The sequence below is a fragment of the Falco rusticolus genome, chromosome 10, assembly GCF_015220075.1.
Source record: "Falco rusticolus isolate bFalRus1 chromosome 10, bFalRus1.pri, whole genome shotgun sequence".
NCBI lineage: Eukaryota > Metazoa > Chordata > Aves > Falconiformes > Falconidae > Falco > Falco rusticolus.
The window spans coordinates 2,247,997-2,266,292 of NC_051196.1; the positions used below are offsets into that span (position 1 = coordinate 2,247,997).

The window sequence follows — 18,296 nt, forward strand, 5'->3', positions numbered from 1 at the left end:
CCACCTCCCAGAGGGCATTCTGAAAGCTTTAAATTGGGACCTGGGGATCTGTGGGACTGGGATAGCATGTGTGAAAGGAAACCTGGGGTGGCAACACACCTTAAAGCTTTTTTTCTTTTTTGTCCTCTGGACACTCACCAAAATAAAAGCGGGAAAAATTATCAGCTCTCCACTATAGCCCACTGAGCAGAGAGGAGAGTGGGGACTCCGTCAGGAATTGTTACATTCATTGCTGACTGGGCCCTAAAATGCAGGAACTGTCATACCACAGTTTTGCGTTTCTCTGACCCTCCTCCACCCCTCTTTCAACACAGTCCCTAGTGCCCGGTACGGATGGTCCGCACAGGAATGTCATGGCAGCCTCAGTATTTGTTTTATATTGTGCCAGCACCCCTCTCAGAGATCAAGGTGCTGGTGGGATCAGGCAGTTGCTTGCACATTCAACCACAAGAGAATTTTATGCCCCAATGAAAATTTTCTTCCAGCTGGAACATTTCTCTGCTATCCATCTTTAGACCACTTCGAATTTGCCGAGGCAGCACCCTGGGGGGATAGAAGCCAGGCCAGGAGTCTGCACCACAGTGGCAGAACCAGCACCACTGCCACCGAAAATGAGACAGTGAAATGCATTTACATTTCCCATCTTTGTATTGCCAGCTTTTCAAACGCCAGAAGGAAGGGAGAGGAACATATGGGAATAGGGAAGGTTTGTTATAATTTACCTAAGAGCCCAGCAGCCTGGATAGCCTCATGCATTCATATTTGGGAAGAATTCTCTTGTGCCAAAATCAAACAAAACAAAACAAAACAAAAATCCCACCGTATGTGGTAATTACTTGGCATTAATGGAACATTGCAGAGTAAATGCATTTAATTTGGTCCCATTCCAGCTGATCTCTCTGGCTCTCCATGTCTTATATGACCGCATCAACTCCTCTCTCTGCAGGTGAACAGAGGACTCGTTACCCTTTCCTTGTTCGAAAGGCTCTAAAGCTGTAGGGGCTTTATCACATGGCTGGAAAATCAGAAGAGAAGAAAGCACCTTCTTTATTGACAAACACGGCAAACTCTCCTATTGAGCCCTGCATGTGCTGAGAAAGAACATGAAAGAGAAATGCAGCACTGCAGAAGCAGTCAGTGCAACCCTGATCGAGGGTGGCCACAGACTCCCAGAGCTTCTCAGCCAAGACAACAGAGCAAGAAGTTAGTACCAGGAGCCTGCGTATGGCAGGCTTTCGAAGGGAGAGCGCGTGAGTAGAAGCTGTGACAGGGGAAGCACACACCGTCAGCCTCTCTGCAACGTCCCTCTTTCACAGATGCCAGCAAAGGCTGTACAATTCTCTTGCAGAACAAGATGGATACAGAGAGAGGTCTGAAAAAATTGTCCCATGGAAATGGGCACAGTTCTCGGTGGTGATGCATAGAAAATGAAAGGCACACACATGCGTTACCATGTTCCAGCTTCCCGCTTACGCACCAGCCATGCTTGCTTTCCAGTCACTCCCAGCGATGCTATTCAGACAGCTCCTCTAGCTGCCTCCATCGCCTTTCCAGTCTGTCCTCCTGCTCTGGGAATACCCCCGTCTCTGTACTGCAGGCAATCGCAGCATACGTAAAAAAGAGAAGTAAAGCACTCTCCCTGTCACCCAGGGTTGGCAGAAGATTTTTGGAATCCAAGACTCCAGACCTTGGATTCAGAGGAGCTATGTCACCTGGCACGAGACGATGAACTAACCCATTATTTTAAAGTGATTATTGAGCTGAAACGTTCATATCAGTTTCTATGACAACTTATTGTAGGTCACAGATTTCTAACCCAAGAAACCTCCTAATTGGAGGAGTTGCAGGTCGTTTGTACTAATCAAATTGTTAGCTACTTTGAAAATGCTTTTCTTACTGACCCCAAACTCCCAGAAGGGCCAGACCACAGAATAATTGTTCTGTAGTATGCCTCTTAAAAGTGCCTGATGTGATGCAAATAATTTATCAGTAATAATTAATAGAAACAATATTTTTTTATTTTCCTGAGCAGAAAAAGCCTTTCATCTTATTTTTCTCTTGCTTCTGCAAATCAGATCCCAACTTTTACCTACCTACAGAAGAATCTTTGTTGAAAGCCATGGTTGCTATGCACAAATTTAGTAATTTCACAGAATTCTGCAGAAAAAGTAAATATCGTTATAGCTAGGAAAAAGGACAGCATCTATAAACCTATCAGGAGACCTGGAGAGGGTTTGTATGCATAAAACCTTGCTTACTTTTTAACAAATACTTCCACTATCTGTTAAAATACATTGTTTCTCCCTACCGACCTCAGCTGAAAACATATATTCATGTATTTCAATGCCGGAACAGACTGCCAGGTCTGATCACCACTACTGTACTTGCCAGAGAATGTCACCCGGTTATGCTTATGATACGATAATGCCATTTTTGACTTTTCAGTGGCTTATGTAAAGAAGTAAACTTACAAAAATACATGTTCTCTGACTTTAGCTGAGCTGGTAACTTAGCCCTTGGCATTGCAGATGCCGTACTTGATGGCTTTTCTCTGGTTCTCTGTACAAGGGAAATCTCAAAATTCCTCACTGTATTAGAATAAGTCTCAGTCACTGAATCCAGATCTGAAACTCCCAGATTTGGGCAATGATTGGTGAATCTTAGCTCTCAACAGGGAAAAAGGTACCCTTCTCGCTTCTAATGGTCCGAAAGAAAACTTGAAAACCTAAAGACTTGATGACCAGAAAAAAACAAACTGAACCAGAAACCAACCTGATTAAACACCACAATTTCTAGACCAGTTTCACATCTGGAGGCCTTAAGTCACGATTTTGAAGCGCCCAGCTGCTGCAGTCCTAAGCTTGCGACAGCCCATCCCTGCAGAACGCCCCAGCGGGCTCCTTACAAGCGACGCAAGGCAGAGCAGGGGTCCTGAGGGGGGTGGCACCACCTGACAGAACATGGCACCTGGATTCTTTGGCGTTCTCTGCTCCTTGAAGACACCCCAGATTTCTCCCTAAAAGCCTGCTGGCAGTGCTCTGCAGCTCCTGCCTGCGGGAATGTACCGGCGGCGTTGGGACTACTGCTGTGAAATCCTGAAGCGGTATTTGATGAGAAGCTGTGTGCCCCCTGCACTGAGGGAAGAACTCAAGGCAAAGTCAAACCAAGCTCTTCCTCACTGCCTCAGCCCTCCCAGTCACACAACCCCCCTCCCAGTCACACAGCCCCCCTCCCAGTCACACGGCCCCCCTCCCAGTCACACAACCCCCCTCCCAGTCACACGGCCCCCTCCCAGTCACACGGCCCCCTCCCAGTCACACAACCCCCCTCCCAGTCACACGGCCCCCCTCCCAGTCACACGGCCTCCCTCCCAGTCACACGGCCCCCTCCCAGTCACACGGCCCCCTCCCAGTCACACGGCCCCCCTCCCAGTCACACATGGACGCTTCAGCCCTGTGCTACTCAAGCACAGCCCCAGGCAGTGAAAGGAGAAAGGACCCTCATAATTGTCATTTATCAATATTCATAGAGAACCTGCCTTAACCCCTCTTGTGCATGATCGGGGAAAAAAAAAGAAAAAAACCACCTCAAAATGAAACCCAACCAAAATAAAAATAAAATGAGCTAATCATCTGGCTGCTCAGTACCGCGGGGGATTTCCTTCCCGTGTCACCGCTGCCCCGCGCAGTAATTGGCATTATCTGTTATCTCTGAAGCCCTAATCAGGTTTGCCACGGGGCACTCTCTGTAATCATATTTTTATTTGTCAGCCTGCCAGCCGCAGGCCCCAAGCGCGAGCTGGGCCGAGGCACGAGCCCGCCGCCCCCCGCGCGCGGCGCCAATCCGGGCTCGCGCCGGTGATGTCACGCGCGGCCAATGGGGCGCGCGGCAGCCCCCGGCCCGCCCTCCTGCAGCATCCCGGAGGGGGGGGGGGGGGGGGGCTCGGCCCGGGGCCGGGGGGGCTGCGGCGTCCGGGGGGGATGGCGGCGGCGGGGCCGCGCTGAGCCGCCCCGAAGGCCGCAGCTTGGGAGACCGGGCCCGCGCCGCCGGGGGAGCGGCGGCCGGGGGGGACCGTGGGCTCATCGCCGAGGGAAACTGCCCCGGCCGGGGCGGCCTCGCGGCGGCGGCCTGGCAAGGCCAGGGGTGCTGAGCGCCCCGGCCCGGCGCGGCGCAGGGCGGGAAGCACCGGCAGTGGCGGCGCCCGCTGAGCCGGCCCGGCCAGCTCGGGCACAGCACCGTCTGCGGGAGCCCGTGGTGCCTCCGCACGAGGCGGGCTGCTGGCACCCACGGGTGCCTGCGGGTCCTGGCACCTGGTGCTACGTACACAGCAGTGGCCCTAAAGGGCCCCACAGCGCGTTGCCTATAAGCTTTCCCCCGTGGCCAACCTGTACCACAAAACCCTGGTAAGTGGCTGCACCTCGGAGCGAGGCACATCAAATACTGCCCCGCTGCCTCCATTAAATAAAGTAAGAACGCAAAGCTCATACTTTGGGAAAACTGCACACAAACAGACTAAGCTCCAAAGTGTATTCTGCTTCCTGGTCTGAGCTGCTTGCTTGTAAACACCTCTCAGACGCAGGCGATCCCTCCACGCAGTAGCAGCAGAAGCCTTTTACTGACGGGAGGATTGGGGAATCCTTTCTGATTCTTTGATCCAGGAATCCTGCTGCATCAGTACATTTTGAGCGCTGAAAGCTGAATGCGGTTACATACTGCTGTGAAAGTAAGCCACAGGTATTTCAGTGTTTTGGGAGGTCCGGGAAGAAGATGGGACAGTGACATGGGGCTGGGGACACCAGGCTATCAATCTGTTCTGCCAGTAGGTTAGAGGCACCCACGTTTAGTCATTAACCAAAGCTGAAGCCTTCATTTTTCAACGTGGTCATAACTGGATAACCTGGCTGATGAGATGATTTGTCATTTCACTGCCCCACGACAGGACAAGGTCAGGCTTCATTGCTTAGGAAAACACATTAACTTTTATACTCACACACATGCACACAACTATATTTATGCATGCTTTGATTTTTGAAAAGGGTTTAATGGTAACTGTCCAGAATAGAACACAGAGTCTAATATAACACAGACCACACAAGTCTCAGAGTGACCTGGAGGGAGGGAGAGCTTATGATTTACTGCTAATTTATTCAGCACAAGATGCTAGTCAAGTGGGAGCTGGCAAGGAGACAGGGGATTTACTTCTAAACAAGACTACTGCCCACAATCCAATATGTTTAACAGAGGAAAATGGGTTCCTCAGGAGAGATGTGCACTCTGTCTTGGAAATTGCACATATCGTCAAACCTGCAGAGGTGCTTGTCTGTCTGACAGCCTCACCAGAACCCTCACTCAGTTTATTAAAGTCTGCCACATCAAGAGGCATCCATCACATGCCCAAAGGACTAGTATGTATGCGTATATAATGCATGTTCTCATAGAAACTTCTATCCCGATGGAAATTCATGTTTTTCTGGAATATTCATTTGGAAGAGTAAATAATTTCTCTTCAGTTGTACTTCAACATTTCTGAGTCTTCTTGGATTGGGTCTCTAAGCGTTAAGCCAAGTAGGGAACAGAAACATGTCTGTATGCAATCCGTCAGTGCTTACGCTGCCTAGCCTACACAAAAATTAACAGCTGTACAACCTCCCAAGGATTATGCTGATTGTAAGAAGGTCATGATCACTCAATGCAGTTCACTAGCAGGGAGGAAAAATTGTGGAATTCCGGAATTAAACTTGACAGAGGTCTCTGCCAACAGAGAAAACTTAGATCCTCTGGGTAGGGCACGCGACCTGCCCTTGGCTCCTCTGAGAATTTCTCTGACCATGGTAACCCTGCCTGCGCCAGGCAGCCGTTATCCTCAGGACCTTCTCACCCAGATCTACCACCTCGGAACTGCATCTCTGGCTAACAGTATACTTTTCTTAATATATCGTCAAGAAAGGCTCTTACTTCCCTTTCCATTTATTAGAAACATGCTCTCTTTCAGATTAACATTTCCTGTTGAAATGAGTCAGAGATGTAGAGGGAGGGGGCTAGAAGACCAAGTGAAACATTTAGGCATCCTTTTTTGGTGCGAATACCTAGTTTGCAAGTTCTCAGCACAGAACTGGGGGTGCAGAGAATCCCTGTACAGTCACTGAGAAGTAACCGCACAGTGACCGTGCAAATCCAGCTCTGCAGGATCTGTCAGTGGCCCTCGGCCGCTTGGGGGGGGGGGATCTGTGGCCGTCTGGGGCTGTGGAGAAGCAGCCACACGGACATAATGCAAATGGTCTCCCTCCGCCAACCTCACTGCCAGGAGCTGCATTTCTGAGAAATAAGTGGGCGGTTGCGGGCCAGCCACTATACAGAAACTCTTGTGCTCAGACTGATTATAACAACTTGATTTCAGTATAATTTAAATTACCTAAACTTGCTGAAGATGAAGGAGAAACTGGTCCAATTTAAAACGCCACCTGAAAAGCACAGGTTAAACCACACCTGATGGTCAAATTGTACGATGGAGTTAGTGAATATCAATAGCAGTCAGATCAAGGAAATTCTTCCCTACTGGAAAGGAAATTAAAGGCAACAGTGACTCAAATGCCCAGAAGGGACTCAGTGAAGGTTGCCAAAAGCCAGCAGGTTTCCAAAAACTGAAGGAAGCCACAAAATGACTTTGCTGTATTTGTAATTGTCCAAAGTTTCTTCAGGGATTCATTTTGATATAGTGCATGTAATTCTCGGTTATTAGCAAGTGCCACAAGAATGATGGAAATTCAGCTGCTTTTCCTTGGTGGTTTTGGTTGTCCTGGTTAAAGCATTCCCTGTGAATGAATTCTCCTCCAGCGAGAAATGACAATCTTCTCCATGAAATGTCTATCTGTGACTGATGCACTGTCTCACAGATGGCCAAGAATCTAAAAACACATCAGCACTTTACACAATGCTTTTAGAGCTTTACAACATCAGTTACTTAAAAGTATCAAGAAATAAGAGCTCTTTATCCTGTGCTTTTATGTAACGGCTAGCTCCCGTTGGAAATGGCTGTACTCACCATATTGAATGACTATGGCAGAAGTCTAAAGCAGAGATGATTTGTCGGAAGAACTTCCTGGCTTCTTTTGGCGTCAGTCTTCCCTTTTTTACGAGATAGTCAAAGAGCTCGCCACCTGACACATGTTCTAGCACCAAATACCTAGAAAATAACAAAGCCAGGATTTTGTAAGCACATTATCATACCACGTCACTCACACAATTATACACAAACACACGGTCAAGGAGAACACTTCTGTAAAGAACAGGGGAAGAGAATCAGAATTTTAAAATCAGGGGTGATTAATATTTTTAACAGGGGTTCTGCAAACTTCAGGCATGCCACTGTTGGATTCAGTGTTCAATATAACAGTGAGGGATAATCCAGAAGCCAAAATTGCCTCAAAAGACCAGGAGGGGAAGAAGAGAATAATCAGGTATAAGCTTTCACAGCAGCTCTTAAACCTACAGTGGAATAAGACGGCATGCTAGGAAGCCTTAACCAAGCTGTCAATTCCTTTATAAAACTGTTGTGGTGAAGCTGCACTCACATACTGTTCTGTCTTGCTGAGAACCAGAGAGATGTCAACAAAATAGAGGGAAAGAAAAAAAAAAAAGAAAAAAGGTGAATAGTTTAGAATATGAAAAAAGATAAGAACAACTATATGCATGCAGCCTATGTAAGGGCTTCAGCTTTTGCTGCTGAACAGCAATGATTTGCTGGAGTAGCTGCTCTCCCTTGCAACTCACATGTGAAAAATGTGACACTGAGTGAATAAATGTGGCACAACAGGGACCCAGGAGCAAGAGAAGAAACCTCAGACCTCACACAGCACTCCTGGCAGGCAGAGAGAGAAGCAGGAGATCTTCTGGAAGGAAAGGACTTGCCATAGATGGGCTATCTTGTTGTAAGTAGGGGTAATGAAAGGCAACTAAGCAGAGGAAAACTTAGTATAAATCTCTGGAATGTTGCCTAATAGTGGGAACGAAAGTTTCCCCACGGCAGTAGCAGGAACACCATCAACTGAACCATTTAAAAAGAAACCAGATATAATATGGACAAAGCAATAGGCTTCTGTTGGCAAGAGGATTGCTGGAAACCTCCGTGGACTTTTTCCATCTCTACTGTGATTTTGTGCTCTACTGTCTCCTTGCTTGTTTGCCCAGCTTACACTATTCTAATACAGAACGAAGAAATTACGCAGTGAGATTACTTAGTCAGAATCTGAAAGTATAGTATAAACAACAGATTATTATTCTTTTTACTGAAAAATCGCTTTTGTTCTTTGGCTCTGCTAGCTGGTTACACCCTGAAGGAGAGGCAGGAACCTGTACCCTCACTGCCTGACCCCCCTGATGCGAGTTACAGGGTCGCATGGCAAGGCTTGTCATCTGAAAGGTGCTTTCTGTAAAGCAAGAGCGCAAGGGGGAACAGGGCATTCCAACCTTTGGCAGATGGTTTGAGAAACATCACCAGAACACTTGCAAACAAGAATTAGGTCTTTTTCCAAATTTTGAATGTAATTCTCCGTCCCCTCCTCCAACAGCACAGCAGCCCAGGCTGGACATGATGTGCTGCGTGACCCCCATCCCTCAATGCCTTGCTTTACAGCAAGCTAGTTTCACTGCCAGTATTAATCCAACTCTTCAAATCTGTGTGGACAATGAAAATCATTAATTCAGGATACTGTCTTTTCTGTACCTGACGCAGTATAATCTCAGAGGAAATTTCTAAATTTGAAATGGAAAGAGGAGATTATTATACATTTGGGGGTTAAACTATTCCTTTTTCCCAACGTTTCCAAAAAGATGGAACAGTAGGAAGACTAAAAGCTGCTCTGAGGAAAGTAAAATTGGCTTAATGATGACAGCGTTAGCCTTGAAGTTGCAAAAGTGGGATGTGAGCTCCTGGTCCATCATCGGCTCCTGTGTGAGTTCCTTGTGTCAGCTCCCAGCCAGCACAAGGAAAAAGCACTTCCCTGCCTTACAGAAATGCAGCAGGAGGCAGACATTAATACTGTCTTGCCAGCTAAGTAGTAAGAAAGCACAAAAAAGGGGGCAATAAAATGAAATTATAAACTTTAGGGAATTAAAATGGTATTTTCTGCATTTTTTTACCAAAATAGAAACAGTTACAAGAAATATGGTAGTATTGACATTTTTTTCATTAAAATGACTTAAAAAAAAAAGAGAAAAATCTTGACTTGAAAATCACATTTGGAATATGTGGATTATCTTCTCTCCAAGCACTGCCTACTGAGTACACCGGTAATTCAGAGATCACTGTTTATCCACACTACGTTTTTTGAGCAGGACATAGAACTGTGCAGACGGAAACCATGGGCACTGGGGTGCCCACATGTTCAAGTCCCAATCCTCACTTTCCCAAGCCTTGGCTAACGTGGTCTGGTAAGGGGGTTTGCTATATAACTCATTCTCCTTCGCACACTAGCGACAGATCTGGCTAACTATCCCATATGGCAGATCCAAGCCTGGCACAGAATCAATCCTAAAATTCTCCTTGACAGCTCCCTCTCTCGCTGTGCCCAGCAGAAGCTGGATACAGCAGTGCATCTTGCCCCCAAAATTCAAATTGCTAGCTGCTTTCTTTTTCTGGGAGCTATTTTATGAAGCTGATTGCAGTTACAGGCATACGAAACACCCTCCACGCTGGTTTCAAATGCTCAGTTTTGGAAAATTACAGACCCAGCATTTCTGTCACCCACAGCAGGAACTGCAAAGCAATTTATTTTCATCAACTTCATCTTATTAAAAACACTCAACAAAAATGCACTGACACGTTGTATGAAAAATAAAACAAATTGAAAGACAGGGAGCATTTACAAGGTTATTCATTTCTGCTTGCCACCTAGAAGCACCAGATATAATAATGGAAATGAACAGGGGAGAACATTTGAAAAAGATTTGTGCCTATGACAAGTCAAGGGACGCAGAGAAGCACAGCGACGATGTATTCTGATCTGACAAAGCCCCCAACGTGACAGGAGTGAGAAGGACGACAAACACATTTCCCAGTGGTCAAGTGCAAGAAATAAATGCTGCAGGGATCATTCCACAAGTACTATGTGGTTATGTTGCAGCTAGGATTTCTGAGTTTGGATCTGGAGCTGGCCACCTGCCAACCCTATTACCTCCAGTGCGATGCATTTTATTTTTTTTAGGACAGCCCCCAAGTAGAAGATTTTTGATTAAACAAGGGCATAATTCAGCACCTGCCTCCATCCCTATGCAAGCCAATGTTTTGCTGGCGCATTACATGGCACAATAGTAGTACACATGTTATTTCCAAACAGGCCAACAAGGGGGGTTTAAACATTTCCAGGTGTTGCACCGATTCTAACCATCACTGTGCAGCTTACACAACCCCCACTAAATGCTATGTATCTGTCCATCTGTGTACGTGTGAGTGTGTTTGAGTGACCCCATAAAAGAAGAGAATACGTGCTCTGAAAAGCCGAACAGAAAAAGCAAAGGAAAGAAAGAACATTATTCCAGAGGCTGGAAAGTAAGGCACACAGGCACTACGCCTTCCCTGAGAATCTGTGGCACAGAAGAGAATCCAGATCTCCTGAGTTCACGTCAGCATCTAAAATCCTTTACTTTAGCAAAGTGCTATAGGATTGGAAGTATGTCAATGCCAACTCTTGGAGGATCCAGGAGAAGGTAAATAACACATAGCCTGCAGGGGAGAAAAACACTAAGAAGTATTTTCCTGAGTTTCCCCTTACCTTTTATCTTTCCCAGATATGATAGGTTCTCATCTCGCTACAGTACTCCTTTTCCCATTTATGCTAAGGAGGTGAGTGAACTCTAAAAATCCTAGAACAGTAACCAGAACTAGTCTCCTTTTCCATTAGGAGATGAAAAGTAACTTACTGGTGAATTAAGCTTTTTTAAAAATCCTGTCTACATAAGATTGACAGCATCAGTCTTCCCACTGTAAAAACATAGGAATCCCTGCTCTGTAATAGCCATTGCAGGAAGGTTCAGGGAAAGGAAAGAGCCAGCCTCTGGCTGGCAGCATGCACGCTACCTGCTGTGATAATACAGAGAGGAGCTATATTAGGACAAAAGACTCTGTAAGAGCACTTAGCTCTCAAATCTTGGATGCTCTGGACACACACCAGCTCTTCTAATCCTTACATTTCACATGACAGAAGCTTTACACGTTATTAACCTCCTGTTCTTTACTGATAGGGAGTTGCAAAGCCAAGTGACTTGCCCAGGGTTACAGCCACCCAGTATCAGAGCTGGGATTAGCACCCATGGTCCCTTTTGCCTTCTGCTCCACGCTGTCCCCATCACCAATTTCCCCTCTGCTTGCTAGGAGACTAGAAAAGCGAGAAAACATGATGTTTCTGCAACTCAATATGAAGCCGAGTGCCTGTGGTGTTAAATTCTCGATTACTGGCTTTCCTCACCAGATACATTCTTCAAGAGGTTGCAAAACTTTTCACGGGCCACTGACTGCTTTCAAACAGACACCAAGGTACACATCTTGCATCGTATCTCATGTCCTGCCAAGACGTGAAACTAAAAAACTAACTCTGGTGAAATTTTTTTAAATACCCAGGCAAATGATTCGGTGTTCTCACAAGACGCCCTCCTGCACTTGGAAGAGCATAATTATTAATGACAGAGCTACATCATCATTTTTCGTCGGCTCCTTCCTGAAGACTGCTGTGATGCCTGACAACAGCTTGGACTCCCCCATCACAGGGTCTCCCGCAGCTGCTTTGTGTTTGGAGGGCAGGCTGACCCGGGCATTGGCTCTGTTTTGTCCCATTCTCATCCAGTGCCAGCACAGCAAGGTATGACCAGATTGCCTTTGCACTACAATACTGCGAAGACATCACTTAAAACAGCAACAAAGAGACTTTTGGTGATGATTCCTCCTTCCCATCTGGTGGACTATGCTACAGCTTCTTAAAGGCTGCCTTCGCTGAAGCCCTAGGGAGCTTCGAGGAATAACTCACAGAGCTCTCACCGAGGCAAGGCAGCTACATGCTACCTCCAAAGCAGGACTGTTAACAAAAGAAATAGGCTGGCTCTGAGCAATGCCTACAAAATGCTGTTAAAGAAAGACTAACTGGCACAAAGGCCATCAGGGCTATGCATCATGGGATATTTATGGTAAAATAACAACAACAACAAAAAATCACCCAAACAAAACACACCAGTTGTGATCTGTAAAGAACGAAAAGCCATTAGCAAGAATGGTGTGAAATACTAGAATTCTTGCCTGTCCTGGGTTTGGCTGGGATAGAATTAATTTCCTTCCTTGTAGCTGGTACAGTGCTAGGTTTTGTGTTTACTATGAGAGTAACGCTGATAACCCGCTGATGGTTTAGTTGCTGCTGAGCAGCGCTTACTCTAAGTGAAGGACTCCCCCGTTCCCCGCGCTGTGCCATGAGGAGGTGCACAAGGAGCCGGGAGGGAGCAGAGCCAGGACACTGACCCGAACTGGCCAAGGGGCTATTCCGTACCACAGAGCATCACGCTCGGTACATACACTGGGGGTGGGGCTGGCTGGGGGCTGCCGGTCACTGCTGGGGGGCTGGCTGGGTGTCAGTCAGCGGGGGTGAGCAACTGTGTTGTGCACCGCTTGTCTATCTTGGGGTTTATTTCTCTCTCTTTTTCTTTTTGTTACTATTATCATTATTGTTATGACTATTATAATATTTTGCCCTATTTCAATTACTAAACTGTTCTTATCTCAATCCATGGGGTCTACCTTTTCCTGACTCTCCTCCCCATCCCACCAGGAGAGGCAGTGAGCGAGGTTGTGTGGTACTTACTTGCTGGCCGGGGTTTAACCACGACACAGCCAGATGGGATTGCCACAGCAGCCCATCACCGTACACCCCAGTGTGGGTATGCGGCTCCAGTTTTCTCAGCCTTATAGATGAAGACAACTTATGAGACATTCACAGCTACACAAATGAGGTCCTCTGGGACAATACAAATGTATTTATTATAAAAGTGCTAAATGAATAGAGGTCTTTAGATGAAAGCTCATACTGGAACACAAATATTTCAGGTAAGCATTATAACTGCAAAAAACCAAGAGTAACAAGAAATACTCTCTGGTGCTCTAGGAATGGCAGTCAATTCACATAGCTTCTTGTTTTGCTCAGGCAGTAGAGGGTTTCCTCATACGGGCATGTGCTTAGCTGTCTGTTAGGGAACCAGTTAATAATCCATCTTTTTATTAAATGCTATGATATTTACACATATGACACACAACCTCTCTTAAACCTAAACGAGTGTGCTGGTCTTCTACATGAGCCCGAACATACCGCGGGGTACATCACACACTGCTGGGTGATGTTCTAGGACTTTTACTGTGCCAGAAGTCAGACTGGATATTCACGTGGCACTGGCCAGCTTTTAAGATGCCCAACTTCAGGCGTGCACTCCAGCACCTTGCAAACCCCGGTGCAGTTATATAGAAAGAGATACACAAGAAGACATGAAAAATCAGAGTGTTTCTGTTTGCTTTCTGTATGCTCAAGAGTTTACCGTTTTGTGATGCCTATGGGTAAGACCTTTCATGAAATGACCACCCCTGCTGAGAAGCTCAGGTACCCTGGTTTATCACTTAACAGTTGATACTTGAAAATCACGAGCATAACCCTAAAACTGCGGAACACGGCATGGCGCAAGACACTGCGGAGTTGATGCAGATGTCTAAGCAATTACCGAGGGCAGGGACACATATCAGGCAGGGATCTCCTTTGTAAAGACAGATACGTCTTTAGTTCTTTCCTGTGCCTATGTTTGTTAGTGCCAAGAGCTGTAAAAACCTCTTGAAGTTTGGCCACAGAACTGAATACTGATGGCACCGGCTGCCGCACAAGCGGCACGTGCTCGGCACTGCCACCAGTCCTGCTGCGCTCTGAACCATCCCACCGTAACCCACAATCCTCGGCAGATTATTCACAAGAAAATCACTCCTTTTGACCAATTCAGCGAAGAGCTAGAAGATTCATTACATTTCAAAGCTGTGGTGAATCAGCAAGGGATCTGTCTGGAGCAGCAGGCTGCCAAAGAAAAGCCTCTAGAAGAAAAAAAGTCCTGGCAATGCCTCTTCCATGCTACCACCCTACTTGCAAAATGTCCTTCCATACATATATGAAGGGATATATGTGTAGCAGGCGGGAGGTTAAAAGCTGCCCAGCCAAGACTGACATGTTGTAGTTCTTTTGACAGTTTTTTCACTGCGCTGTTTTCTATTGATTAAATAATCTCTATCAGATATTAAGCCCCTTGTTATTGGCGCAGCCTATAAATTATTCAGAAGTTATATAAATTCTTATGGCGGGCATGAATTTTTAAACCCTAATTTGGCACCAGGCCAGGAACTCTGGGTTTTTTATTTTATTTTTCCTCGCCTGCAAGAAAATGTGCATGCATTAATTTTTTTTTTTTTTTTTTTTTCAAAAGACAATTTTAACTCCAGTCTGCTTGTTTGAATGGAGATTATATTTGATTGGTCATTACCTTTGGACATGAACAGGTTGGAGCTTTTGGAGAAAAGAGAGGTAGGAGATTATGCTGGTGTGCTCTGTACCTTTAATTTACTGGGGCTGACAGGGGTCTGAGCAGCACCTTCATGGTGTGTAGTCATGCATGCCGTGGCCCTGCAGCAGCCCTCCTTTTGGGCACACGAGACTGAACGGCTCCAGCCGGAGGATCCTCAGCACAGGACAGGCAGAGCTGAGACAACACTCATCAGCTCACTGCTGCAGTTCTGCTGTTTGAGTTTCCCTCTTCAGAACCAAGTGGCCTTTCCCTTAACAACGACGGCCCAGACACACACCATCGCCTACTGCAGCCTGACAGAGAAATCAGGCACGTAACGTCCTGTGGCCCTGGAGCTCCATCCCCCCTTGTCTTTTGCTCACGTCACAGAATTGCTCCACTATGGGCCTGTTTTCTCCCAGGCCCAGCATCCTGGCCTGGATGGTGCACGAGCACATCAGGCAGTGAGCAGAAGACACCGTCAGGCTTTTGGGAAGAGCTTATTAAGACCGGTTGCGCAAGGTGTTGCATTAATCATCACCACCGCCTCTGTGCGAGCCCTGCTGTGTGCCGGCCGGGCATCCCTCCTGCAAGCGGTGCCGCCTGTCCTCGGCGCAGAGCCCTCTCCCCTTGCCCCCTCCAGCCAGCCCCGGGTCCCCAGGCCCACCTCACCTGCCAGCCTGGCGCTGCCCCCTCCTGCAGCTGAAGGGGCTTCCCTTGGCCACACCTGCTTGTGATTCATCACAGGGCTAAACCAAGTCAACAGCAGAAGAAAAGGGGTCAAAGTAGCTGGTTATGAATATTTCCCTTAATTCTAATCAAGGCTCAGGTGGAACACCCTTTTGCCTTCCAATTCTGTTCTATTTTCTTTTCCTGAATCCATGGCGCCTGACACCCCACAACCAGACTACCAAGAAGCACACCTACCACAAAATTAATTTTCAGCGCTGAGCCCTGGAGCTGCTCCAACTTTCTGAACCTTCCTTTTGCTTTTAGGTTTCCCTGCAGATGGATCGAATGTCAAAGTCCTGGGCTACCAATAACCAAAGAACACACAGAACCCTTTTTTCTCTTTTCTCGCATTCTCTGGCATCTCACAATCAGTTTTCAGCAAAACTAAACAGAGTTACAGGAAAACCCTGCAGGAGAGGACTGGCAGCACGAATGCCTCTGCAGACACCACCAGAGTGTAAGGCGTTGACTCCTGCTGTCAGCTGATCTTGTACAAGCCAGAAACGTGAGTTGTGCACAGGTAAGAGATACTTTAATTTTGTTATCCGGCTGATTGGGAAACACTTTCACCTCTGAAATCACGAGGTGGTGTGTTGTGTATATCGCAGTGAGGCTTGGGCACCTGCCCAGTGAAAGCACCGTACTGCTGAATGGTGAGAAAGGGACTTGTGCTTGGAAAAAGAGCCAGCGAACGCATGGTGCATTTCAGAGAACAACATTCTGATGCCCACTCCTTCTGTTGAAACAAATGCTTGTTTCAAATGCTGATTAAGTTGGACAACACAGAGATTTAAAATAAATGCTCCCACAAAATTTGAGAATTGGAAATCTTCAGTGTGAAAATGTGAAAATTAATCGATATAAATCTAGACATATATATACAAATATCTGTATGCACCTATAGATAGAAATTTACATATATATATACACACACACTGACACTGATGGACAGGGAATCATGAAATACTAGTATAAACATCTGAAAGAAAAGGGCATGGAGTGGTCCTAGGATGTCTTTATTCTACCTCATCTCCACTCCTTGCCAAACCACCAATAATTTAAACCAAATAGCTAATCAAACGAAATCAAACAGATAATGCCACCCCTGTTGGGAGTTCTGCAATAAACCCACCGGTCAGCTTATCCCCTTTGGAAAGGGAAGGCCCATCTCCTGTGGATTATAGGATGGCACTTAAGCTGCCATGCTCACAACTCCAACAATGGGACAATTGCTTTTCTCAGATCAAATGGAAAGCTGAATTTACTGCATAGAATACAGTAAATGTACATATCAGAGATTTAAGAATAAAGCAAAAGATTGTTTCCTAGAAAAGACCCGAGCCAACCACTTTGCTCATGAAGGACTGGGCTTTGTAGGTTTCCTCTTACTTAATCCTCAACATGTCTGCTCATGAGAAGCTCGGTGCTGCGAGCAGCGTGTGAACCCTGCCTGCCTCTCCATTGCTACACCAACTCTGCCCAGGTAAGACCTTTTCTCTACCTAGCACAGAGCACAGAGGACCAGCGCCCAGGTTCACACAGTTCATTGCAGTGCAGGAACCGAACGACCAAAGGAGGGTTTCCCCTCTGATATGCACTACAGAACACACCAAAACGTTATGAGCTTTGTTACCACCTCGCTCATTCCCTTAGTTTATTTACATTTCCCTAAAATTCTTGACTGCTTGAACTTGGTTAGTCAAAATGACTGGTGCACACACAAATTTTGGTAGCTCATTGATCAGTCCCTATTAGGAACCAGCAATGTAAGTTCTTAAACAACTCTGGGCTTATCCCACACCAGCCTACTTTAACTCATTCTTGATCTTTAAAATGGGAGGATGATCCCCCCATTCCTGGATGTTTTCTCTATTAACATTATACGATGGCAGACAGGGAGGCACAGGTCATCTATAGCTACTTCTAAATTTCTTCTTACTGCGGACTCCCAATCTTGCTTGAAGGCCATCAAGTATGATCATCCAACAAATATGAAACACTTCAACTGTCAATAATATTGCTAGTTTAGACAACATAATGTATAGCTGAGGTGGTATATCAGCACACAGACAGAGAGCCACAGCGCAGCTGTGTTTTCCCCTATGCACCTAGAACTGTAGTCCACAGTTTTACTAAATGAGACAACTAAAAATGCTGAATAAATTGCTGGAAGTCTTAGAGCTCATAGCTATCTTCATCTCCCCGACCATTCTGGTAGAAAAAAACACAAAACAAACAGAAAATTACTGCTAGGCTAACACACATATGCTAACAGATTTTTATTTTTATTTCTTTAAAACTCATTTTCAGTGTTAAATAAACTGTGGAAAAAGGATTTGATTCATGGTTGCATTAGGAATCTACTCAACCAAAGCCCCTTGTCACAAATTAAATCATAAACCAAAAGTCAAACATGATTTGTGAAATTAACATTTATCGAGGAAATACTCCCCAGCGCTGCATCGTGATTAGTCTCTGGCTCCTGAAATATCACCCATAATTCATAAGCTTCTCTGAAACCATGCCACTACCATTACTGCTGAGATGGCACGTGTGATGGAAAGGCGCTTCCACAACCAGAGAGCAATCCCTTTAGCGATGCTAGTGAGAACTGGAGGTCACTGTGTCTTATTATTTGGGAAAGTACGTGCATGCACAGCTCTCAGCCCCCACGCACGTGTCACACCTTGCCCCTCCACAGGCACTCTCTTCCACCTCTTAGATTTATCCAAGGCCACGACTGTTTCTAATTTTGAACACGGAGGCTTGCCAGAAGCTCTGCATTGTGCCCTTTCTTTAAAATAGTGACTAATAAAAAATGAAACATAATTAACAGTCACTGGCTCTTTCAGAGTCAGTGCCTTTCAGCAGAGGGATTCAGTCAGTGCCCTGGCGGGGAGATGCAGACAGCTCAATCTTGCAGGCTGAGAAGCTGCAGCACAAACAAGACTTAGTGATTGTTGAAGGCTAAACGGTCACTGGCAAAGCACATTTTGGAG

The 18,296-nt window shown here is 46.1% G+C and overlaps 1 protein-coding gene across 16 annotated transcripts in view; it reads right to left on the reverse strand.

Moving 5' to 3' along the window:
- BRSK2 (BR serine/threonine kinase 2) overlaps positions 1-18,296 on the reverse strand; it is a 313,750-nt gene that overhangs the window by 85,818 nt on the left and 209,636 nt on the right. For all 16 annotated transcript variants that reach the window (XM_037402757.1, XM_037402770.1, XM_037402761.1 and 13 more), the window contains exon 4: positions 7,043-7,183. In XM_037402757.1, the coding sequence (XP_037258654.1) occupies positions 7,043-7,183 (141 nt within the window). The remainder of the gene's footprint in view (positions 1-7,042; positions 7,184-18,296) is intronic.